General features: G+C 34.2%; 1 protein-coding gene across 1 annotated transcript in view; it reads right to left on the minus strand.

The window, feature by feature from the left end:
- Positions 1–16,239, minus strand: part of LOC127873514 (homeobox protein caupolican-like) — a 31,373-nt gene extending 15,134 nt beyond the window's left edge. The window contains exons 1-2 of the mRNA XM_052417397.1: positions 15,838–16,239; positions 5,455–5,712 (exon numbers count right to left, since the gene is read on the minus strand). Of these exons, the coding sequence (XP_052273357.1) occupies positions 5,455–5,712 (258 nt within the window). The 5' untranslated portion in view covers positions 15,838–16,239. The remainder of the gene's footprint in view (positions 1–5,454; positions 5,713–15,837) is intronic.
- Positions 16,240–20,107: the final 3,868 nt, after the last annotated feature.

Genomic DNA, 20,107 nt, shown 5'->3' on the forward strand with positions numbered 1-20,107 from the left:
ATAAAGGGGTTAAATGGCTTCCCGATCCTATCTGCAGAACATAAAAATGATCTATAGTCTATAACTTTTATAGAACCACGTATAATGGCATAATTTGTTTAACGTGTAAACATTTAAGGCAAACAATAATCGCGTTGGCAAGATGACAACAGTACACGCAAAGAAAGAAATAAGTTCAAAGAAAGCACAATATTAACCCATGTATGCCTAGTGGACTCTCCCATCCTTCTAAATTGGTTCAATATATTTCCAAAATTAGGGATGTCTAGTATATTTATTTCTATATTTAGAATATTTCTTACAAAAATTCCATTAAGTAAACAGCGCAGACCCTGAGGAGACGCCGCATAATGCCTCATCAAGGCCTTTTTTCTAGGCGCTAGGCATTAATTGGTTAACAATGAAAAAATACACATTACGATTTTAATCATTCTCCGTTTGTGCCACAAAAACAAACAACAAATTTCCCGACCGTTGTTATTTGGTTAGTATTAAATTATAATAAATGTAAAATATGCGCAGGATAACTTTTCCCTTTCTCTACTTGCTGAGAAATTTGCACATGATAAATGTCGAATACCGAGAAAACGTCATAGATAATTTTCTGATAAAATCTAGACATCCACACTGAGGGAAATTCGCGATAAGATGATATTTAGCGGAGAATACCTACCACTTTCTATCAAGACCAATATACTTTCTGTGCCAAAAAAAACGAAAGCAGGTGTCCCCATGAATGTTCGACACGTTTTGAGGACCAAAAACAACGCTCCGAGGCAGTTACTATCAGTCTCGGGTGATATTTAAGGCGTAAAGAGTTGTAGCTGCCATCCGAAATAAGCGTTGTCCGAATGATTGCTACAGTGCCATTCGGAACGCTTCGTCAAACACCGTCCAACAATTTTGTTTTGGCAGTTACACGAAGCGCGAGAAGTGTTTCTCGTGTTCGTTCGAAGCTGTTGACAACATTATCTCGGGCCTGAACGAGTGTAAGGTTATGTTTAATTGGCGATATAAATGTCTCTTTTGCGTTGGTTGCCAAGTTATGAAATACCGGCCATGTTTCCAACATGTGTTCGGTTGTTCTTGCATGTCTAACACTGTGTGTGAAGATTTACGGATTTCACAGCGTGTTTACTGTTGAACATGTCCTAATAGCGCATATATAAATCTCCCATCCAATATATATCAAACATGCTTTCTTTTAAATTCTATTTAAGTCATTGTTGTTGTTGTTGCTTCTTCTGCTGTTGTTGTTGTTGATGCTGTTAGTTTTGCTGTTTTTATTTTTGCTGTTATTTTTTCAAGGTTTTATTTCGCCTTGAGTTTTTGTCTGCATGCATTATTAATTTCACGGGTTTGGGAAAGGTTTTTATGTCTGGTTCAACGTTTTTATACATGTTACAGAGAAAATGTGTGTGATATTGTGTGCAATAAATGAAGAACTTGCTTTAAATCGAGAAAAAAAAAATTCAAAAATAGAAATGGTTTGAAAAATATAAATATATAACGTTCATTTTTTACATGTAAATTCAGTTGATTGGTATTATTGACAATTTAAAAAAAAACTATTTTAGAATTAAAAAAATCGAGTGTTTGTCATTACGTTTTTACACAGAATATACAAGAATTGTGGATTGAATATAAGCGCATGCATTTCTTATGCATGCCTAAGTTGAGGACATAGTATTAGCAATTCTTGTGTTACGGTTTTAATACTGCATAAAAAACTAATCATTCGTTTGCTTAACAAGCGAAGAAACAAACGTGATAACGAAATAAATCAAAACATGCTTTAACTACTGACTTGTAAAAATATTCAACAACAGAAAACAGTCCGTTTACATAGCCACGGTGATCGTTAATTAATCAGTACAAGCGCAAATATTTCATCTTCCTGCATAAAATATGTCTCCTCACGCGCGAAACTTTTATTGAATTAATAAAGTCAAAATGATTAACTGAATGCACGGACAGTATAATGCCGCGGGTCGCTCTGGAGGTCGCTCTCTCAAACACACAAACTTGACCTTTGATCCAAGATGGACACTGACCATGAAACGTAATACGGCTTCAAAGCGCAGGCGCGCTGCTGCGACTGCGCATCGCTTTGCGCCCTCTATTGTGCGGGAACAATTACTGTCGGGGAAGCTTTTCGGCCCCCGCTAATGAGCGCAGGATTTGGCCACTTCGTTGGCAAGTTAAATTGCTTGGCTGGATCAATACTTCTGAATTTAATTGAAAAAGCAGACGGCTTTCAGATTGCAAGAGTCAATGTGCATTTGTTACAAAATCCGTTATTTTGACATGAAACTGATCTTATTTGGCCGGTGACAAGCGTCGAGATATTTTCGGGCTGGCTAGTGAAAGGTGAATAAATTGACGATCATCCCCACGTGCGTCTACGAACTTTAAAACGCACTTCCAGGTTCAAAAGTGTATGCTTTTGTTTCCAAAAAAGTACAGGACAATAACTACTGTTTATAATAGACTTTTTTATTGTACGAGCCATTATTGTGAAATATAAATATACTGAAATATTCAGATTGTTTTACTCTTTAAATGTAGCATTCTTTCGGCGAAAATATTCTCTTATTTAACGAACCAACATGTTATAAATGTATATGCATTCAATGAAATCATACAATGCCATCTTACCGGAATAAGCTAATAGGCTATAATATATTATGCATAACATATTTCGCTACTTGTCACTTTGATGACGGATTATTTCTCTTCGTCGAGCACGGCGTGTCTGTTGAGGTAAATAGCGTGAGGAGTCGTACAGTGAGGTATGAAAAAACTGCATATGTTGACAGTGTCAATTTCCAAATTTTAAATTGAAATACATGTATCCATCGCTGAATGCGCTCGCTTTAGTTCACGCTTCGATGCCAATAAATGAATTTAAATACGCATTGTGCAATTTAACCCATGGTTTACGATATGCGCAAACATTTAATTTACGCCGTATTCGGTGTATAACTGTAATGATGTCGTTAGCAAAAAAACGCACCTAAAAACGAACGATTCTGTCGTGTCGTCTGAAACGTCACCCTGTTTGACCCATGTGATCTTTTGAGAAGTCACGTGAGGGTAAGTCATGTGATCTGCAACGTGTCAAAAAGTGAAAGTTCTCCTTTTTTAAACTGCACGCGATCTCTCGTCGGGTGGCACATGTTTCACTGTACACTGTTTGCATTCATGTCATAAACGTTGGCATTGTAATTTCATAATCGTTTAACGAATTATGCTTATGGCGTGCATTGCATTAATGACAATGGAGAGTATAAGATATCTGATAGCATACATTTTGTAGATATTATACTTTTATTTTTACATTTAATGCAATACGTGTACTTTGAACATGTACACAAGGTTTCAAACCTGCGTACAACAAGACGTTACATACGTGCACAATCCCATTGTCTATTTCACATTACACTGTCAAATACTGTTCAATTGTAATAGATTGCATGCGGCAATACAAAATCAACAATAAGAGGGCACTCGACCACAACTATTTGCAAATCAAAACACCATTTGACTCACACGAGAGCGCCACCCATTCGCAAATTAAATAAAATCTCAAATCTTCAACTTGATCTTAATTACTCAAAATCTTGTATGATGACACGTCTCAGTACATCGATGTACAAGGTTTTATTGTTTAAATTAATGAATTGATCTCCAAATGCGCGTACTGATCATGTTCCGATAAGCGCTATCGTAACTCAATCTCCGTTCCGATAACTGTTCGTACTAAAACGGCGTTTCGCAACTTGGATGTTTCGCATTGTTTTTACGCATGTTTTCATTCGGGAAGGTTTGCTGGTAGGACAGGTGTCTTGTTCCTAGGTCATGACCCTTTGACGAATACCAAAGTATTGCAAAGATTAAAAACAGCAATTGCGCATCGGATAATGTCAGATTTCAACCAATATTTGCACCAATCAAGGCCAACAAAAAAGGCCGCCATTCCGAGGCGCGATGGGGCGAGGGTCAAACGCTGAACCGGTGCGGATCAAATCTACAAAAATGTTCCCATATCAAGCGATCTTTTAGTGATACATTTGCATGATGTGCTCGTTGTGAAGACAATGGGCTTTGTCTATATTTAGAAGAATTACTTAATAATTAGTTTAAGCCATTTTATTAGTGGAACTGCACCCGATAACTTCGGCGATGCGATAAAATAAACGCAACATAATTTGATCTCGATGATTATTAAAGCAACAATGACGTAGTGGCGGCTAGTTATTAATTAATAATTAGTGTATTGTCATTAGAAGTTACCATAAAACAATTTCGTAAAAGGTTAGCTTTTAATGCTTATAATATTAAACTGTATTATTTTGATGATGATGATGGTGTTGTTGTTGATGATGATGATGATGATGATGATGATGATGATGATGATGATGATGATGATGATGATGATGATGATGATGATGATGATGATGATGATGATGATGATGATGATGACGAGGAGGAGGAGGTAGATGAGGATGATGTGTAGACGCTGACCAGGAATAATGTAGAGACACACGCCATGTTTCATAGTATAGTTTCCATATTACACGTTAATAACGTTTTAAATTGAAATAATAATGTTAAAAAATAAATAAAAACGTTTTGTAAAGACTGAGATTTATAAATTTACATCAAAGCATAGTTAACATAATATGCTTGACATCAATTAGCCATCCATAAAACTGGTTAAGTTTGAATGTCCACGTGAGATTATTAAAATTAACAAATGATGAAATATTGTTTTTTACAACCGATGTTGTGTTTAAATAATAATAATAAAATTGAACGCTTTCGAACATGTGCGTGCAAATATATGTTTTGAAAACGCCATCTAAATTTGCATCGTTGATAAAGGTTTCAGTTTTGAAATAAATGATAAAATAGCACATGTTCATGTGTCATAACGTGATTTCTTTAAACCATTCATGTTGCTATGATTCTTTACAAATATTTGAACTAATAAAATCCGTTTTTAATATTTTCCCTCTTCGTAATTACCTGCTGGGACGGACAATATAAGTTTGCGAATATTAACATTCTGAAAATGATTTGGTCATTTTATGTAGGCCTCTATTCAACGTTTTGCACATTCGCAGTTGACGAGATAAAGACTGCTTACACATTAATGATGTTCAAATAAATTCTGTACCACTGCTATCCTCGAACGTTTTGTATACAGACAAGTGACAAGAATTAAAGTATCATGTATATATTTGTTTATTTTGACTTCAAAGATCAGTACATATTAATTACACCTGAGTTTATTTGATATTAAATAACAATTAAGCAATAATAATGATACATGGAAATAACAACAACAACAACAATTACAACGACACCAATATTGCGGCTTATGATGATGATTATGATGAAGGTTATGATTGAGAAGCGACAGTAGTATATGATTATACTATCACTTACTAGTGGAGAGTAGAAGGCCGATCCTTCCGGTCCTAGGGGCACGTAACCCTGAGCGGCGCTGGCCGCGTAGGCAGCGGCGGCGGCAGCAGAAGGTCCGTAGACCCCTTCTTGGAGGCCCTGGACGCGCGAGTAATTGAGGAGCGCCGTCCCGTACTGACAGGAGCAGATCGTCTGCCCGGTGTGCGGGTCAGTCATTATTGGGCGGCCATTTTCACAACACGCGCCGCGCGATGACGTCACGGAGCCTCCTGACGACATCTGCAGACGAGTAAACGTATGGATAAACATAAATTGATATAGACATTTGTTTCCCACGGTACTTATAAATTTCGTCGTTATAGGCTTTTTCGAAGTTAGTTTTTACATATTAACTACATTTTTGTTGCGACTCAAATTACGTCATGACGCCATTTCTGTTGATGTGCTTTTGACCTCTAAATACAATTGTTCTATTGAGTAACACAGAAAATGTAGTTAATTTGAAAAAATAAACTTTGAAACGAAACTGTCATGAAATAGTAAAGAGTTTTTTGTGTAAATAGCTGTGGAGAGCCAATCGGACCCGACTAGGTCTAGGTCCGACAATATAAATCTTTTTGGGGGAAACACTGCAATACACGTTTACACTTTAATTTCGTCTATATAAACAATGCCGCCGACGACGCCGACGTGAACAAGCACTACGTCGACAATGACATCTACGACGGGTATGTGATGTTAATCAAGTGACTGTTGTAACGTATATCATGGTACTAACAATGTTTGTGACGGTTATCTATAATTAACAATGTGAATGAAAAGTATAATAAGCAAACGACAATCTTTCATTCAGGATCTAAATACATGTGCGTAATAATAACATATAATATTATTAAAATTACACAGCATTGCTCTCAACTGATACAATAACACATATTTGAAATGAAAACTATAGATTCCATTCACGTTTATTCACTTTTCACTGATACAATAACACATAATTGAAATGAAAACTATATTACATTCCATATATATATAAATATGTTTTATCATATTACCAGATGAAAATCTATAGTATTACAACTATCGCACTTGATCTTTATACTATCGCTATTTTTAGATCAGATTTGGGGTTTTCCATAAATTGGAGAATCTTTTTTTGTCAACTACGGAAAAACAAAATCGTCAAAAAATGCGATATTTGAGAATTTTTAACGGAAAATATGGATTAGATAATCGGATAAATAAAATATAAATATAAAATATAAATATACAATATCAGCTCGAACCATGTAAGCACTCGGCAAGCCTCGCGCTACCATGATCCTTAGCCTCGCATGATAAACTATATCTTTATCCAAAACTCACATAATATTCTCTATATCTTTTTTTGGTGGGGGCATTACGTATTTTTTCTTAAATATTTCAATAACAATAATATTATTCTTACTCTATTCACATGTGCTGAGAACATGTTTATTGTAAACTGTACAGAACACCATTGTAATATATTTATTTTATTTTTTCCTGTGGTTTATAGAGAAATATCAGCGGATTAAAACTGATAATTCACTGTTTCTAACAGTGATTATTTACAGTGACAATTATCGTTAATGTTCACACTTTTACTGTGAAATGGCGTCGTTTTCCAAACAATACAACGTCATTATTTCAGCAAAATAGTCATTTGTAAGCATAACATAAAAAGACAATTTGTTGGATTTGGTGGAAGGTCGATTTTAAGTCACGAGTGATCATAGACAAAATATATTTTCACTAGTGGTGCAACTATTATTTTCCATGTTCACGAGTGAATTGAAATTGATATTCCACCGAATCTTACAAAAATTCTCAATTTAAACAATGACATTTTTTTGGTAAATATACTCTTCTTATTGCATTTTCGAAATATTTCGAGTATAGAAAATGTCTAAAATATTGCAATATGTGTAATGTATGATTTATACGTTTTGTTCAATCGTAACCACTCTTATGAATGAATGTGTATAATTTTGATGGACATTAATATTATTGCGTGTGCATCCATATTGTGGGTTTCATGTTCGAAATCACGTCTAGGTCTGCTGAAACCATGTTTAACAGAATTACATAGGTCAGTAGAGGGTCAGCGCTTGACCATCTGACATTCTATGCAGTGTCCAACACGCAACAAACGTATTCGGTTTCCAAATGACCACAGGGCTACATGCCACTATAATCGCGATGAGCTGCCTCGATAAGTGGCCGTTCCTTGTTGGCTTAATTAATATAATTAATTATCAATTACCGGGGGCCTTGTTTCAGAGAAATAATCTGCAAAGGCATCATCGGTCAAAAACAAACAGACATACACAATCAAACATTGTTATCAAAACGGCATCACGCGAAACTTTGCAGACTGGTTTTCGTTAGGGTTACAAATAATACATTTAATCATGGCCAGTGTGTACAAGAAACGAGCGCGGAGATGAATATCATTTCATTAAAAATAAATGCGATTCGGGCATCCGAAGCGTTCGCCTGCTATCCGGAGAGTGTGATTATTGCGTGTTTTATTCTTCATTCCCTGCTTATTGTCAAGAACTATTGCTTGTAATGCGTTAAATACATTAATGATAATTTTATGTAAGTCATTGGTGTTATTGCATGGTTCGTGTGCGATTAACGATGAGTCATTTCGTTATATAGAAAGCATTCACAATTTCAGAGTAAAGTGCACAAAAAAAGAAATGCCAGACAAGTGAATTTTGACATTACTTTTCATCATTCATCAATGTTGAAATCTGTTCACATTTCTGAAAGAGTAAATTGTTCAACTCGAAAACATAAACGCATGTGTTGATAACCTCTGAACACGTATGCCACACCAAACAACTCGTAGATTATAATACTCGTAACAACACATACTAATTACATTGGTATTATTTCATATTCCTGCACATAGAACATTATTGAGGTTTGACACTACAAACAAACGAAACTTTATTGGACAGAATGAAAACTCAATTATATTAACAATTGGTTCGTGATACGCATTTAACAATAAGCGCAGTGCAGGAAAAAGTTTGATGATACGGGAGGCGGAACTTTCATCAACATGTTTAATGGCTGGTGAAAAAAGGTAATACCCGAATTAAATAAGATATGACATTCAATATCCAGGTTGTTAATGCGTACTGATTTATTACCGGTTATCGGATATGCAATTTCGGACTCTGCACGAAAGTATTAACATCCTCATGAACATCCAAAATACAGTATTGAAAAGAATTCCCTTTTATGGACGCTTAGTTTACTTTTAATATTTTATGGACAATGCGACACATGTGTAAAAGTTGCCTTACTTGCTAAAAATAATTATAATTACCATTTTCTAGCTTTAAAATCTATGCGCTTGTGTAATTCATAAATTTACCTTAATTATATTAAAAACATAAACAGCGTTTAGGTGAAGTTCGTGAAATTGTTACCTTGCAATTGGATAATGTTACACGTATTAATAAGAAAATAATTGCCTACACTACTGCGAACTAACACCCAATTGTGAATGTCGATTTTACGGAAATGACAACATCCAGGTAGTGGAAACAGAAGTCCCTTAATTCCCTGAAATATAACGGACCAGAACCACGTAATTATCACCGCTGATAACGCCGCGAGATTTGACGTTATTAATTTGCAATGACTGTTTCACGATTTCGGACATGGCCCTGGATTCGTATAATAATCTCTAAATAAATGGGCCGGCCATTATGCGCAATCAACAACTGACAATTGTAATTTTTATGAACGTCAAAATTTAGCGGTGGTTATATCATTTAATTAACAGAATGACAGAGTTAAGTCCGGCCCCTTGGAATATCTGCGTATTATCTGCCCGGTCGTGCGGACTCAGTCCCTGGAAATTTTCACACTTATGATAATCGCAAAGCTTTCGGACACTTGTTACCAAAACACTTAATTAAACGAGGAACAGAGGAGATTTTATGTTCGCAACACTTCATAATAATGAAGAAACATGAATCTCCAAGCACACTCTCTGTTTCTGAAATTGAAATAATAAATAAAACAATACCTAAAATAAGGAGAAAGCAATGGTTTTTCCACGCTGTCTTCATGAGTTTGTATCATGTCTAGAAAATGCAGGTCGAGATACTGAATAGAGGATATTGAATTAGTATTTGTAGTATTCATGTGGGTGGTTTAGCAAGAGTTTATTGTGTGAAGTAGTGGAATGCAATTCAACACAATGACTGACTTCGATTCACCCCAAATGAACACCACATTTTTGTAATGTTCCATGTTATTTACATTCTTAAAATATCGAAAGATTACTACAAGTACGCATTTCAATTAATGATTATTCATGCATTCTATTAACAAATTAAGTATACATGCAAAACAAGGCGCATAGCCATATACACGTCTACATAAACATGTTGACGCCATAACACTGAGACCTTAATCCCAGAGTGATCGTGTGCAGACAATCCGAAAGATTGTTCAGTTAACCGTGCATTTGCATCGAAGTATCTAAATTAATGTTAGATAAGAATATTGTACTGTACATTGGTTAGACAATTTTCCATAGCAATCATTCGGAAAGTACAACATTCATACAACTTGTATAAATAAATAATACGTACAGCGCTCAGATAATATTTTCATTCACGCTAACCGAATAGGAAATACTGATTTATTCTTGCGATAACGGAACCTAATAGAATATTTAAGCATATGCGACACAGAAAGAACGAACCGAGCTAAATGGTATCTCTTCACATAAAAATATACAAGAAAATGTGTGTGCCTTGCAACATAAATCATATCAACGGTAATCTTCGAACAAAAAGATCCGTAATCTTCGTAATAGCTTATGTAATATTTATCCGAAGTTGTCTTAAAAAACATTATTCATGTAGTGTGCTTTAACGCTTTTCATTCGGAGTACATTTGCGTCCGTCGTTGAAAATTACATCCCCCGCACAAATATAAAACATGCATTGTGTCTATGAGGAAATAGCGTGACAGATCTGCGACTGATAGATAGTCTATATTTTATGGCATAAGCTAGCAGACTATTAGTTAATGTGGTTGCATTAATCGCTAATCCACTCAATACTGCATTGAGGTGCGCCAATATCAACTGAGCGAACGAGATAATGTGTTCGTATAAAATCATATTGGTGATATTGGGTGATTTTGGTGAACACCAACAATAATACTATGAATAGTAGTAATGTTGAGGTTGTTGCTGGTGTCGCTGTTGTCACGCGAAAGAGAACAATAGTAGTGGATAGCAGCATATAAAGATAAAACCTCAAAAAATAGTTCATATCAATATATTCACCACATTGGTGAAGATAGGACATGAAAAGGTAGTCTAACGAAAACAGAAGTGAAGAAATTATAAATTAATAAACGATTCCTTCTCTATAGTGATCCTAATTTGATAATACACACGTGTCGAGGTTAGAATGAAACGCTCGAAAGTCAAATAATTATCCCTTATATTTGAAAACATTTGTTTGAACATACGGCAGGTTACATAAATGCGTTCGTGGCATATGGTGAACCGTTGTTAATACGAGATTTTCTACAGATATCTCTGGAAAGCCTGTTAAACTCGAGTGAAATCTACCAATACTGTCGCAGAGTGAATCGCTGGATACCCATGTCAATCTGATATCTGCGCACGCTATAATTACAAATGCGCTATCGACTAACTTCTTAGTTTTAAAACAAACTCACATAAGACTACAGATGAAAGCCCGTGGGCAAATCCGAATCGGTGACACGCGACCATTTATTGCGAGTTTTGTTAGATTATAGTAGAATGTAACCGCGATAAAGACTCTTATTGCGGTTGAAACGGCGGTGCTTAAACAATGGGCGCTGTATTTGATTTCTGTTAATTGTTACAGATTATTGTGTTCATATAATGGTTTACAACAAATCTGTGTATTACCAGATTCATAAAAAATAATTAATCCAATCTAGTCATTACTTATATTTTCACAATTATGCAACAACTTTTGCAGAAAAAAATATTACAATTACACATATTTCTTTGCTTACAATAAAGAAACAAAAAAAAAATATTTACCAAGCGAGTTTTTTTCTTTTGATGAATGAATACTTAGACTGGAATAACTTTCTATATTTATTTCTGTATAACACAGATAGACATTCTGTATAACACAGATAGACATTCTGTATAACACCGATAAACATTCGAGTATTTTTGGGCAAGGACTTTTTAAACTCCCGAGACTTCAAAATCAAGTGTTTTATTTTTGTATTTTAAGTTTCATAATTATTTCGTTAAAATGCACGTAGTGATATCGAGTTGGAAATAAACGTAAATAACAAATTGTAGCGAGGCTTTAACAAGTCATGTATAACGCTGTTATGTGTCGAGTTTATGCGACCACGCGCGTGAATCGGACATGAAAACTACAGGGAATTCATGTAAATATCATCCGTTATTAATTAGAGTTGGTTTTAAATGTTAATAAAAAGTCTTCACGGTATAGTAGTCCTAGAAGTTCAGCAAACTCGCACGACGTTAAGCCGTCGCGTTTTACGTTATTAAACATTAAACGCGGACGTTATTATTTACTGTGTCAACCAGGTTGTGTCGCTGAGTGCGAATCGTTAATTTTCAGGACACATGAACAAAGTCGTTGATTAAGACGAATAAAAAGAATTGTTTTTTAATTCCAAAAATACCGATAAAATGTCAATTTTAAGTAAATAAATGTTTTGTCGGTTAGATAATTAATCGATTCGAAAGCATCTGCTTCAATTTGTTTTGGTTTATATATGAATTCAATTTTAGTAATAATAATAATGTTGAAATATGAATTAAATTTTAGGAATAATAATAATGTTGAAATATGAACTCAATTTTAGTAATAATAATAATAATAATAATAATAATAATAATAATAATAATAATAATAATTATTATTATTATTATTATTATTATTATAATTATAATAATTAATAAATTATAATAATAAGACAATTAATAATAATACATATATACTTGCATTTTATTTTTGTGTAAATGTTACGTAAAACAAACATATTTTTATACACCCTTGCAACGTATTCGCCCGCGCGGTGAGCGATATTATTCAAGTGTCTACTTTTTTGTCAGTGGTCAGAATAGCATGTTAAAAGCGACAAACAAATAATTACATACTGAGGCAAATTGCTGAGAAAAATCTTGACAATAAATCTTCAGTTTATGAATAAACGAATTATATTTCTAAAAGTGAACACACCGCTTTGATTTTAATATGCGTATGCCTGTAATGCTTATGCAATCATGGATGGGTGCTACGAATAATCTTAATATAAAAATATTGGAGTTACGCTTGTTTCCTTTTTCCGCTCTGCGATATCTATACGAGTGATATAATACTAGTAAGTAAGTAGTGTATTATGGTAAGCCCCATGCTTTTAAACAGTCTAGGATATATATCTGTATACTTGTACTACAGCAAATGTATAAATAGAAAAAGTGATAACTCGATAGAAATAACAATCAACTTGGCTTAAGAGGGTTGACTGTATATTAATCGTTTGGAAAAAATAGTAGTGAAACTGAAAGCGCATTCGTGAACTATTTTGAGAAGATATTGTTACGCTGAAGTGCATGACGACGCAATACGGATATATTCAACAATCATCACAACATTTTCAACTCTAAGTACAATCAGCTGGTTAGCACACTTTGACAATGATCATCAATTGACATTTTCTCAAGGTCTCGGTAAAACTGCAGCGACACTAAAATTTGAGTAAGTGGAATTTTGATACGAATTTGTCGAATCTTTACAAACCTTTTGTCGAAGATAAGCAGTGCTTTAGTTTGCGAAACATACAAAGAATTTGGTATTCACAAAACCATTTTGTGCAAGAAACTCGAGTGCTTGTCAATAGCAGATTTAATCGTTTAAACTGAATAACATCGATACAAAACATAACTTTGCAAACGAAATTGTTTCACAAACAAATAAAATAAGTTTAAAACAAACATTGCACCTGCTTGTTTCTTTACTTTTGGTACCAGTTGTTATATCTTAAAATTTATTTATCTACATCTGCAATAACTTAAACGCGGTTGTCCACAAAAAAAACAGACATACTGATTCTGCATTTCATACATATCTGACTATATTTTTCATATCTGGGGCAAAATTTCGTCTGAACTATATGTAGTGAAACGTCGTTGCAACTGGTTATAACAAAACTTTCGAACAAATACATAACGCAAACGCCGCAGAAGCAGAAATACACATGCGTCATTTTAAACATTTATAGGAGTCACTATTGATTCATTACTGAGAACATGTTTAAGTTTAAAATATTTGTCACGCGTTGAATATCAAACGATAGTTTTTAAATCCGGCTTCGTAATATATATTTTTATATTATAATATTTAGACTATCGCTATATAGCATTGACCTGAACGTAACGAGCAAAATACATGGATATTCTATAGGGATTTTCACGTTACGTGGGAATATATTGCTACGGTAGAAATAGAAAAGGGATTTTTAACGTTACACATAATCATGTATAGAGGAACGTAATGTGACTATAGCAAATACTGATCAAATGAAAAGTGCAACAATTCAAGCATGTGACAATTTTTGAAGTTCGCATAATTTGCACTTTTAAATATTTTACATTACATGATGTACCGGGTTTATTGAGAGGCCCGATTGGTTATTATGTTTAAACAAATATGAATATATTATAATATGACCTGAGTGTATACTGAAATATAGAGTCTCTATTACGGGAAGAACCATCCCAACACGAAGAACTTTCTCAGTTCTTTTAGAGTTAGAACCATTCATCAAAGTTGTAACATGATTAACAATTATTCCCATTAAGGCACAACAAATCAAATAAATATAAGGTAATATATGCTTAAAATTAATATCCCAAACCCGTAATCTGGATAGAATACGCTCTCTAATGTCATCTCAAATGGCATATACAAGTAAAAACAATATACTTTTTCCTTTTTGCTTTGCTTATAAACAATCGTCGGCTTCAAAATGAAACTGTGACAGCAAAATTAATGTAGAAATGTTCAGATACTTAAAGTTAACCATAACAATATGTTTCGTACTTAATAAGCTTTTAACAGCATAATGTTTCGTTGATAGTAATTTGCCTCGGTAAAATAAGCTTTCTGCATTATTTCATAACATGTTGCATTGGATCACAAACTATCATACAAATGCTAGAAATGCAATTAACCCATTTATGCCTAGTGGACTCTCCCATCTTTCTAAATTGGATCAATTTATTTCCAAAATTAGGAATGTCTAGTATATTTATTTCTAAATTAAGAATATTTCTTACAGAAATTCCTTTAAGCAAACAGCGCAGACCCTGGTGAGACGCCGCATCATGCCAGGATTTTTTTTCTAGACGCTAGGCATAAATGGGTTAATAATTGTGGCTTTCAAATGAAATGTTTTAGCGATATAAACAGGATGTTGAGTTAAGTAAGCTGCTTTGATCTCATGCATACCCTTCATTAAATCATAGTAAATTCTAATTACTAGACTTTTTTTACTAATACTCATAATAATAATAATAATAATAATAATAATAATAATAATAATAATAATAATAATAATAATAATAATAATACAAATAATAATAAAAAATAAGAATTAAAATAATAATAATTACAATAATAACAATAATAAAGATACTAACTATAAACATAAAATGATTAATACTGGTATGACCGCATCGGAACAGTAGTTCAAGATAGTTCAATGTGCAAACTATGCCCAAGTCCACTAGTATCATGTTTTAATTGCTTTACTTTCATTTTCTCCATTTTTTTCCAAGAAGTATTTTAACAATTATCTGCTCGCGTGGGTGAAATTATTTGTGTACATTCGAATTTAATGTACTCGAGTACATAAATATTTTAAAGTTTTATTATGAAAGTTCTTTATTCAAATGGAAAATACTTATACCATGCAGCATTACTGCAAACTAAACTGTGTATTAATAACTTATGAGTAATGTATCTAAATCGTCTAATGATGATGTATAGGTACATAATGTATTGTCATTATGCAAGAGACCATTATGTTGGCGGAAACATACTTTACGGATTTTTTATGAAAGCAAACTAAACAATTATATCTTAAAAGTGAAATATTAACGTATAGTCATAATTATGTGTTTGCTTTATTTAATCTGCAAGTATATAAACATATTTTTTCAAATATAAACGTTAAATTGGACACCTGTATGAAATATGTTAACAAGAAGTAAAGGAAGAACAAAACAACCGATCAAAATGTAATCGATCGAGTTCACAAGTTTAAGAAATTATAAACATATCAACTTACCGCGATTAAATTTCTGGACAGTATTCTAAGCGTGCTTCAAACACTTTCCAAGCACTGTCAGCCTTTTGCTTGTCTTTGATTTCTCTTTGGCTTCTTTACAGTGATATTAAACCATGCTCTCTTTCTGTTGCAAAACGCGTTTTCAAATCCTCCACCTACTACAAACACAACATTTTCGTAAAATAATCATTCATAATAAAATCCCTTTTAAATCGTAACGCTGGTTATTATTAATTAAAGCTTCCTTTAGTTCTTTATTTCTTTTAAAACTTAAACCCCGACAGCCGTAGTAGCTTCGAACGCTTCGGGTTAACATCCAATGCGCACGAACACACGATATCTTGTTTTAGCCTTGTAGTACAACTCCTGTATTAATATAGAAACAACTATCGCGCATTATACAAAAACCTTTTTCAATGTTTGCAAATGTTACAATCCGTTTTTTCATTGCTTTGCGTTCGCCACACGCCTCGTCTTGCGCTGATAGGTTTATTTCCTACGAAGGCGGTCCGATAAACGTAGGCTCGACGAGTGAGCGATAGCCGCAAAATAAACTTCGCAACATTGGGCGGAGCGTGTTATTCAGAAACCGCAGCCGCATTGTGCCGATGTCGAAACGTGAAAACCTGGCATTTTGCGAGCCGCGTTTTAGACCCTTAACACTGTGTTTTCACACGATTTAATTAATTTGGACTAATAGAAAATTCCGCTCACAGTGTCGTTTGTTGTAAATAACTCGAGGGCGCTTAAATAAACCGTCGGCCGAAATGTGACAATTGTATTAAACGTACAGCATTTAAACTCACGAAATTGATAAAGATAAAATTATTGAAAATTGTAAATAAAAGTTGCGTTTAAACACGTGAAATTGATCGAGCGAATATTCAAACATTGTAAATAAATGTTATATTATTGTTTGTGAAATGGTTTGTTTGAATTCGTCACTCGTTTAAATATAGGTATTGATTACTGTAACGGTGCAACTACTGTAAATTAGATGCTTTCGTTGAATTATCCGTATATTATAAAACAAGATGGATATGTATGCTGCGCTTAAAGTACTGTGATTTTCATTTCGTTTCTGAGCTGCATAAAAATAAAAATCCATTTTTCATTCTCTGACAGTTCATTTACTTATAAATAAAGTGCCGTATTATTTAACTGCATGTTATATATAGAAGTGAAATCATTCGTTTTAAAAAATGTATGCGTACAGTTTTGTTATTACCAAAGTTTCATTTATTATTATAATTGTGTGTGTGTGTGTGTGTGTGTGTTTCGAAGTTTATAAGGTCGTTCCACGCCTGAGGCTGCATTATGGGTAGACCCGGAGTGTGCCCCATCACTTCTACCTAATTTGCTATTTGACTCACGAAATTTAATGATTTCAAACTATAGCCGAAATTTCCAGCTTTTAGTTTTTTTATTGCAATAAATACATTTTAAAATGTTGATGGTGTCTTGTATTGTGGAGGGAAGCCGGAGTACGCAAAAAAAAAACACATGTATATGGCATGGTGACCACCAACCAGACATACATGCATCCGCGAACGGGATTAAACCCGGGTCGCCTATGTGAGAAGCGAGAGCCATAACCAGTTCTCTAACCGGAAAGCCTTATAATTACTATCATGAAAGTTTAGTTATTTTTTTTAACGCGGATGCTTAGTGAATGATGGTATTGGTGTGTTTGGTGTATGTCTTCCATGGTGAAAAAATGTATGTTTGTGATTTTAAAAGAATACTTATTTGGCGGCAATCTGTTAGGTGTGTCATTTCTGAAACCGTCGCCTTTTGACCGTTCCAATGCAGCGACCCATTTTTATAACTTTACGTCGTGTTCGTTACTTTTTTTAGGTGTTATGGGCTATTGTATCACTTATCTGAAAACGATGGCTATTGCTGGTTATGGGAGCTATCCCTGCTATCTCAGATTGATATTTTACTTCTATTATATTGTAAAGATCCCTAAAAGACAACTTGTTATAATGTTTGATCATTCGTGTTTGTTAAGAAGTTATCAGTTGGTCACGATATATGAAATAATTATTATGATATTTTCACGATAATTTAGAAAGCTTAAAAATACAAATCAACTAATACATTAATTGGTGAATGATGATAGGTAAGCGATCGCCGTATATGCGCATGATTGTGCATGATACTTTCTCTCCCCTACACCATGTGCTGAGTTGCGAATAACATTTATTTTGTATTGAATTTCAACAAAATATTGCAGCACGCTTTAAATTTGAAAACGTTTTATGTTATATGGTTTGTAAAATCCAACTGATCTTTACAAAGCTTTTTGTTTATGCTAGTCGAACGGTAATAAATACCTTTTAGCTTTTATTCTCCAACACGTGTGAATATTGTTTTGACATTTATCGATAAACATCGACACGTTAAAAATAAATTCTGGGTGGCTATCCAAATACACGCAATGATAATAAAGACCGACTTGTTAACGCAGAGGAAGTTTACAGCCCAACCAGCCAGCAATCGAGTTTTCAGATTAACTCCAGATAGAGTCGAATAGTTTGTTGCAAACCTCGTTTCACTCTCTGTATCTACTGCGATGGCCGATCATGGCTCGGCTTTCAAACGGCAAAAACGAAACTGCCAAGGAAACGTATGAGATAAAACAGTTATGGTGTTTGGCATCTGACGTGTTGGCTAATGCAGTGTATAATGTTACGTTTCCTATGTTCTTGTTATACGCACGTCCTACTTTACGAGGTTACTGAAAACCTAAAACGAATATAGTGACTTTGGGGTATTGTTGCATGTGTTATTTTCAGAAAGTGCATCCTCCGCATAGAAAGCTGATGGCTCCCGTGAATACCTATTGTCAAATCACCGTAGAATTTACATACTAAGTGATCGTGGTCGTGTGACTCTTAACGTATAAAGCTCAAACTAACGACGTCATTTGAGAGTCCGGTATAGTTCACGATCAATTTTAATAAATTAAGAAACCAGGAAAAATTCATTGTTTAACAGTCAACATCTACGTGTTTCTTGTGAGCCAATCGTGTTTTTTTTATTGTCGGCCTCGGGATAACAAGGTCGAAAACGCGAGAACACGATGCATATCCTGACGCGAGAACACAAGATCACTATGAGATAACGCTTGCTTGTGTTTTCACATTTTGATATCGCGTCCTCGTCCTTGTTTTTTTTTTCAAAGTTCGAATATCATGTCATCAAATACGCTGGCTTGTCGGTAGTTACGTTGGTCGCATATGGCATAAGACCCATTTAAGCATGATGCGGCTCATATGTGCTTTCAAGCTAGCAACGGAAAATGGAGAGTGTAGAGTATTGAAAATTCTAAATGTCTGACTTCTACTTAGGGGCATGAGTCGAATGTTTGTTTTATCAGTAACTCCCATACACACATTATTTGAAATTTATTCTTCTTATAGTTAATGCCTTCGTTGTAACAAACCTTTGTGTTCTGTTACTCTTTTTTTATATATCAAGCAGTAATCTATATAAAGTACATAGCTATGTACACAAACGTTTATATTGAACGAAAGTTTATGCCACTTATGGTGCGATGTTGCTTTTGAAGTACTTTTTTATATGAACTGTGCAAGAGAACGTATACATATTCATAACTATTTACTACTTAGAAAGCATATTGCGTTAGCCACTTTTGATTGTTATATTAGATGTACACTTCAGTACAGATTTGATAATGCATTGTTTTGACACAATACAAACGCGGACATTTATCGTAAGTCAAGACTCTTATCTGCATGGTAAGTTAGTAAAATTCATGACATTGTCGCCTACGCATAATAGTAATCACAGCGTACATTCCTTTATCCTGTTTCTATATTATGAGCTCGGCAAATAGTATATGAATGGTTTCGTGGGAAAAAAGCTTTTGGTTTGAATCTTTTATTTTTTTTATATTTAGATCGATTGAATCGAGATGTTAGCCTTATTGGACCACTCTTGAGTCCGTTACCGTGGAAAAACAATATATTAAGTGTTTATGGGGAAGATTATACGAATAATATAATTTATACCCGGCCCAATCCAATCGCAATACGGAACCATATCCACAATTTTTCAATGATTCATTTCATAGACCGCTCGATTTTTAACGAAAACATAGATACGCATGGTTGTTTGCCGTAAATCTCGTAAGCTAATTATGATCCCCGAAAACTTTCGGTGGAGCATTTAGTTGGCAGTCTCACTATTGCCGACAGAGCCCCGGTCCATCCCGGTTTGCTAACGCCGGTCGACCGGCGAG

The sequence above is a fragment of the Dreissena polymorpha genome, chromosome 3 (assembly GCF_020536995.1).
Source record: "Dreissena polymorpha isolate Duluth1 chromosome 3, UMN_Dpol_1.0, whole genome shotgun sequence".
NCBI classification, from domain to species: Eukaryota; Metazoa; Mollusca; class Bivalvia; order Myida; family Dreissenidae; genus Dreissena; species Dreissena polymorpha.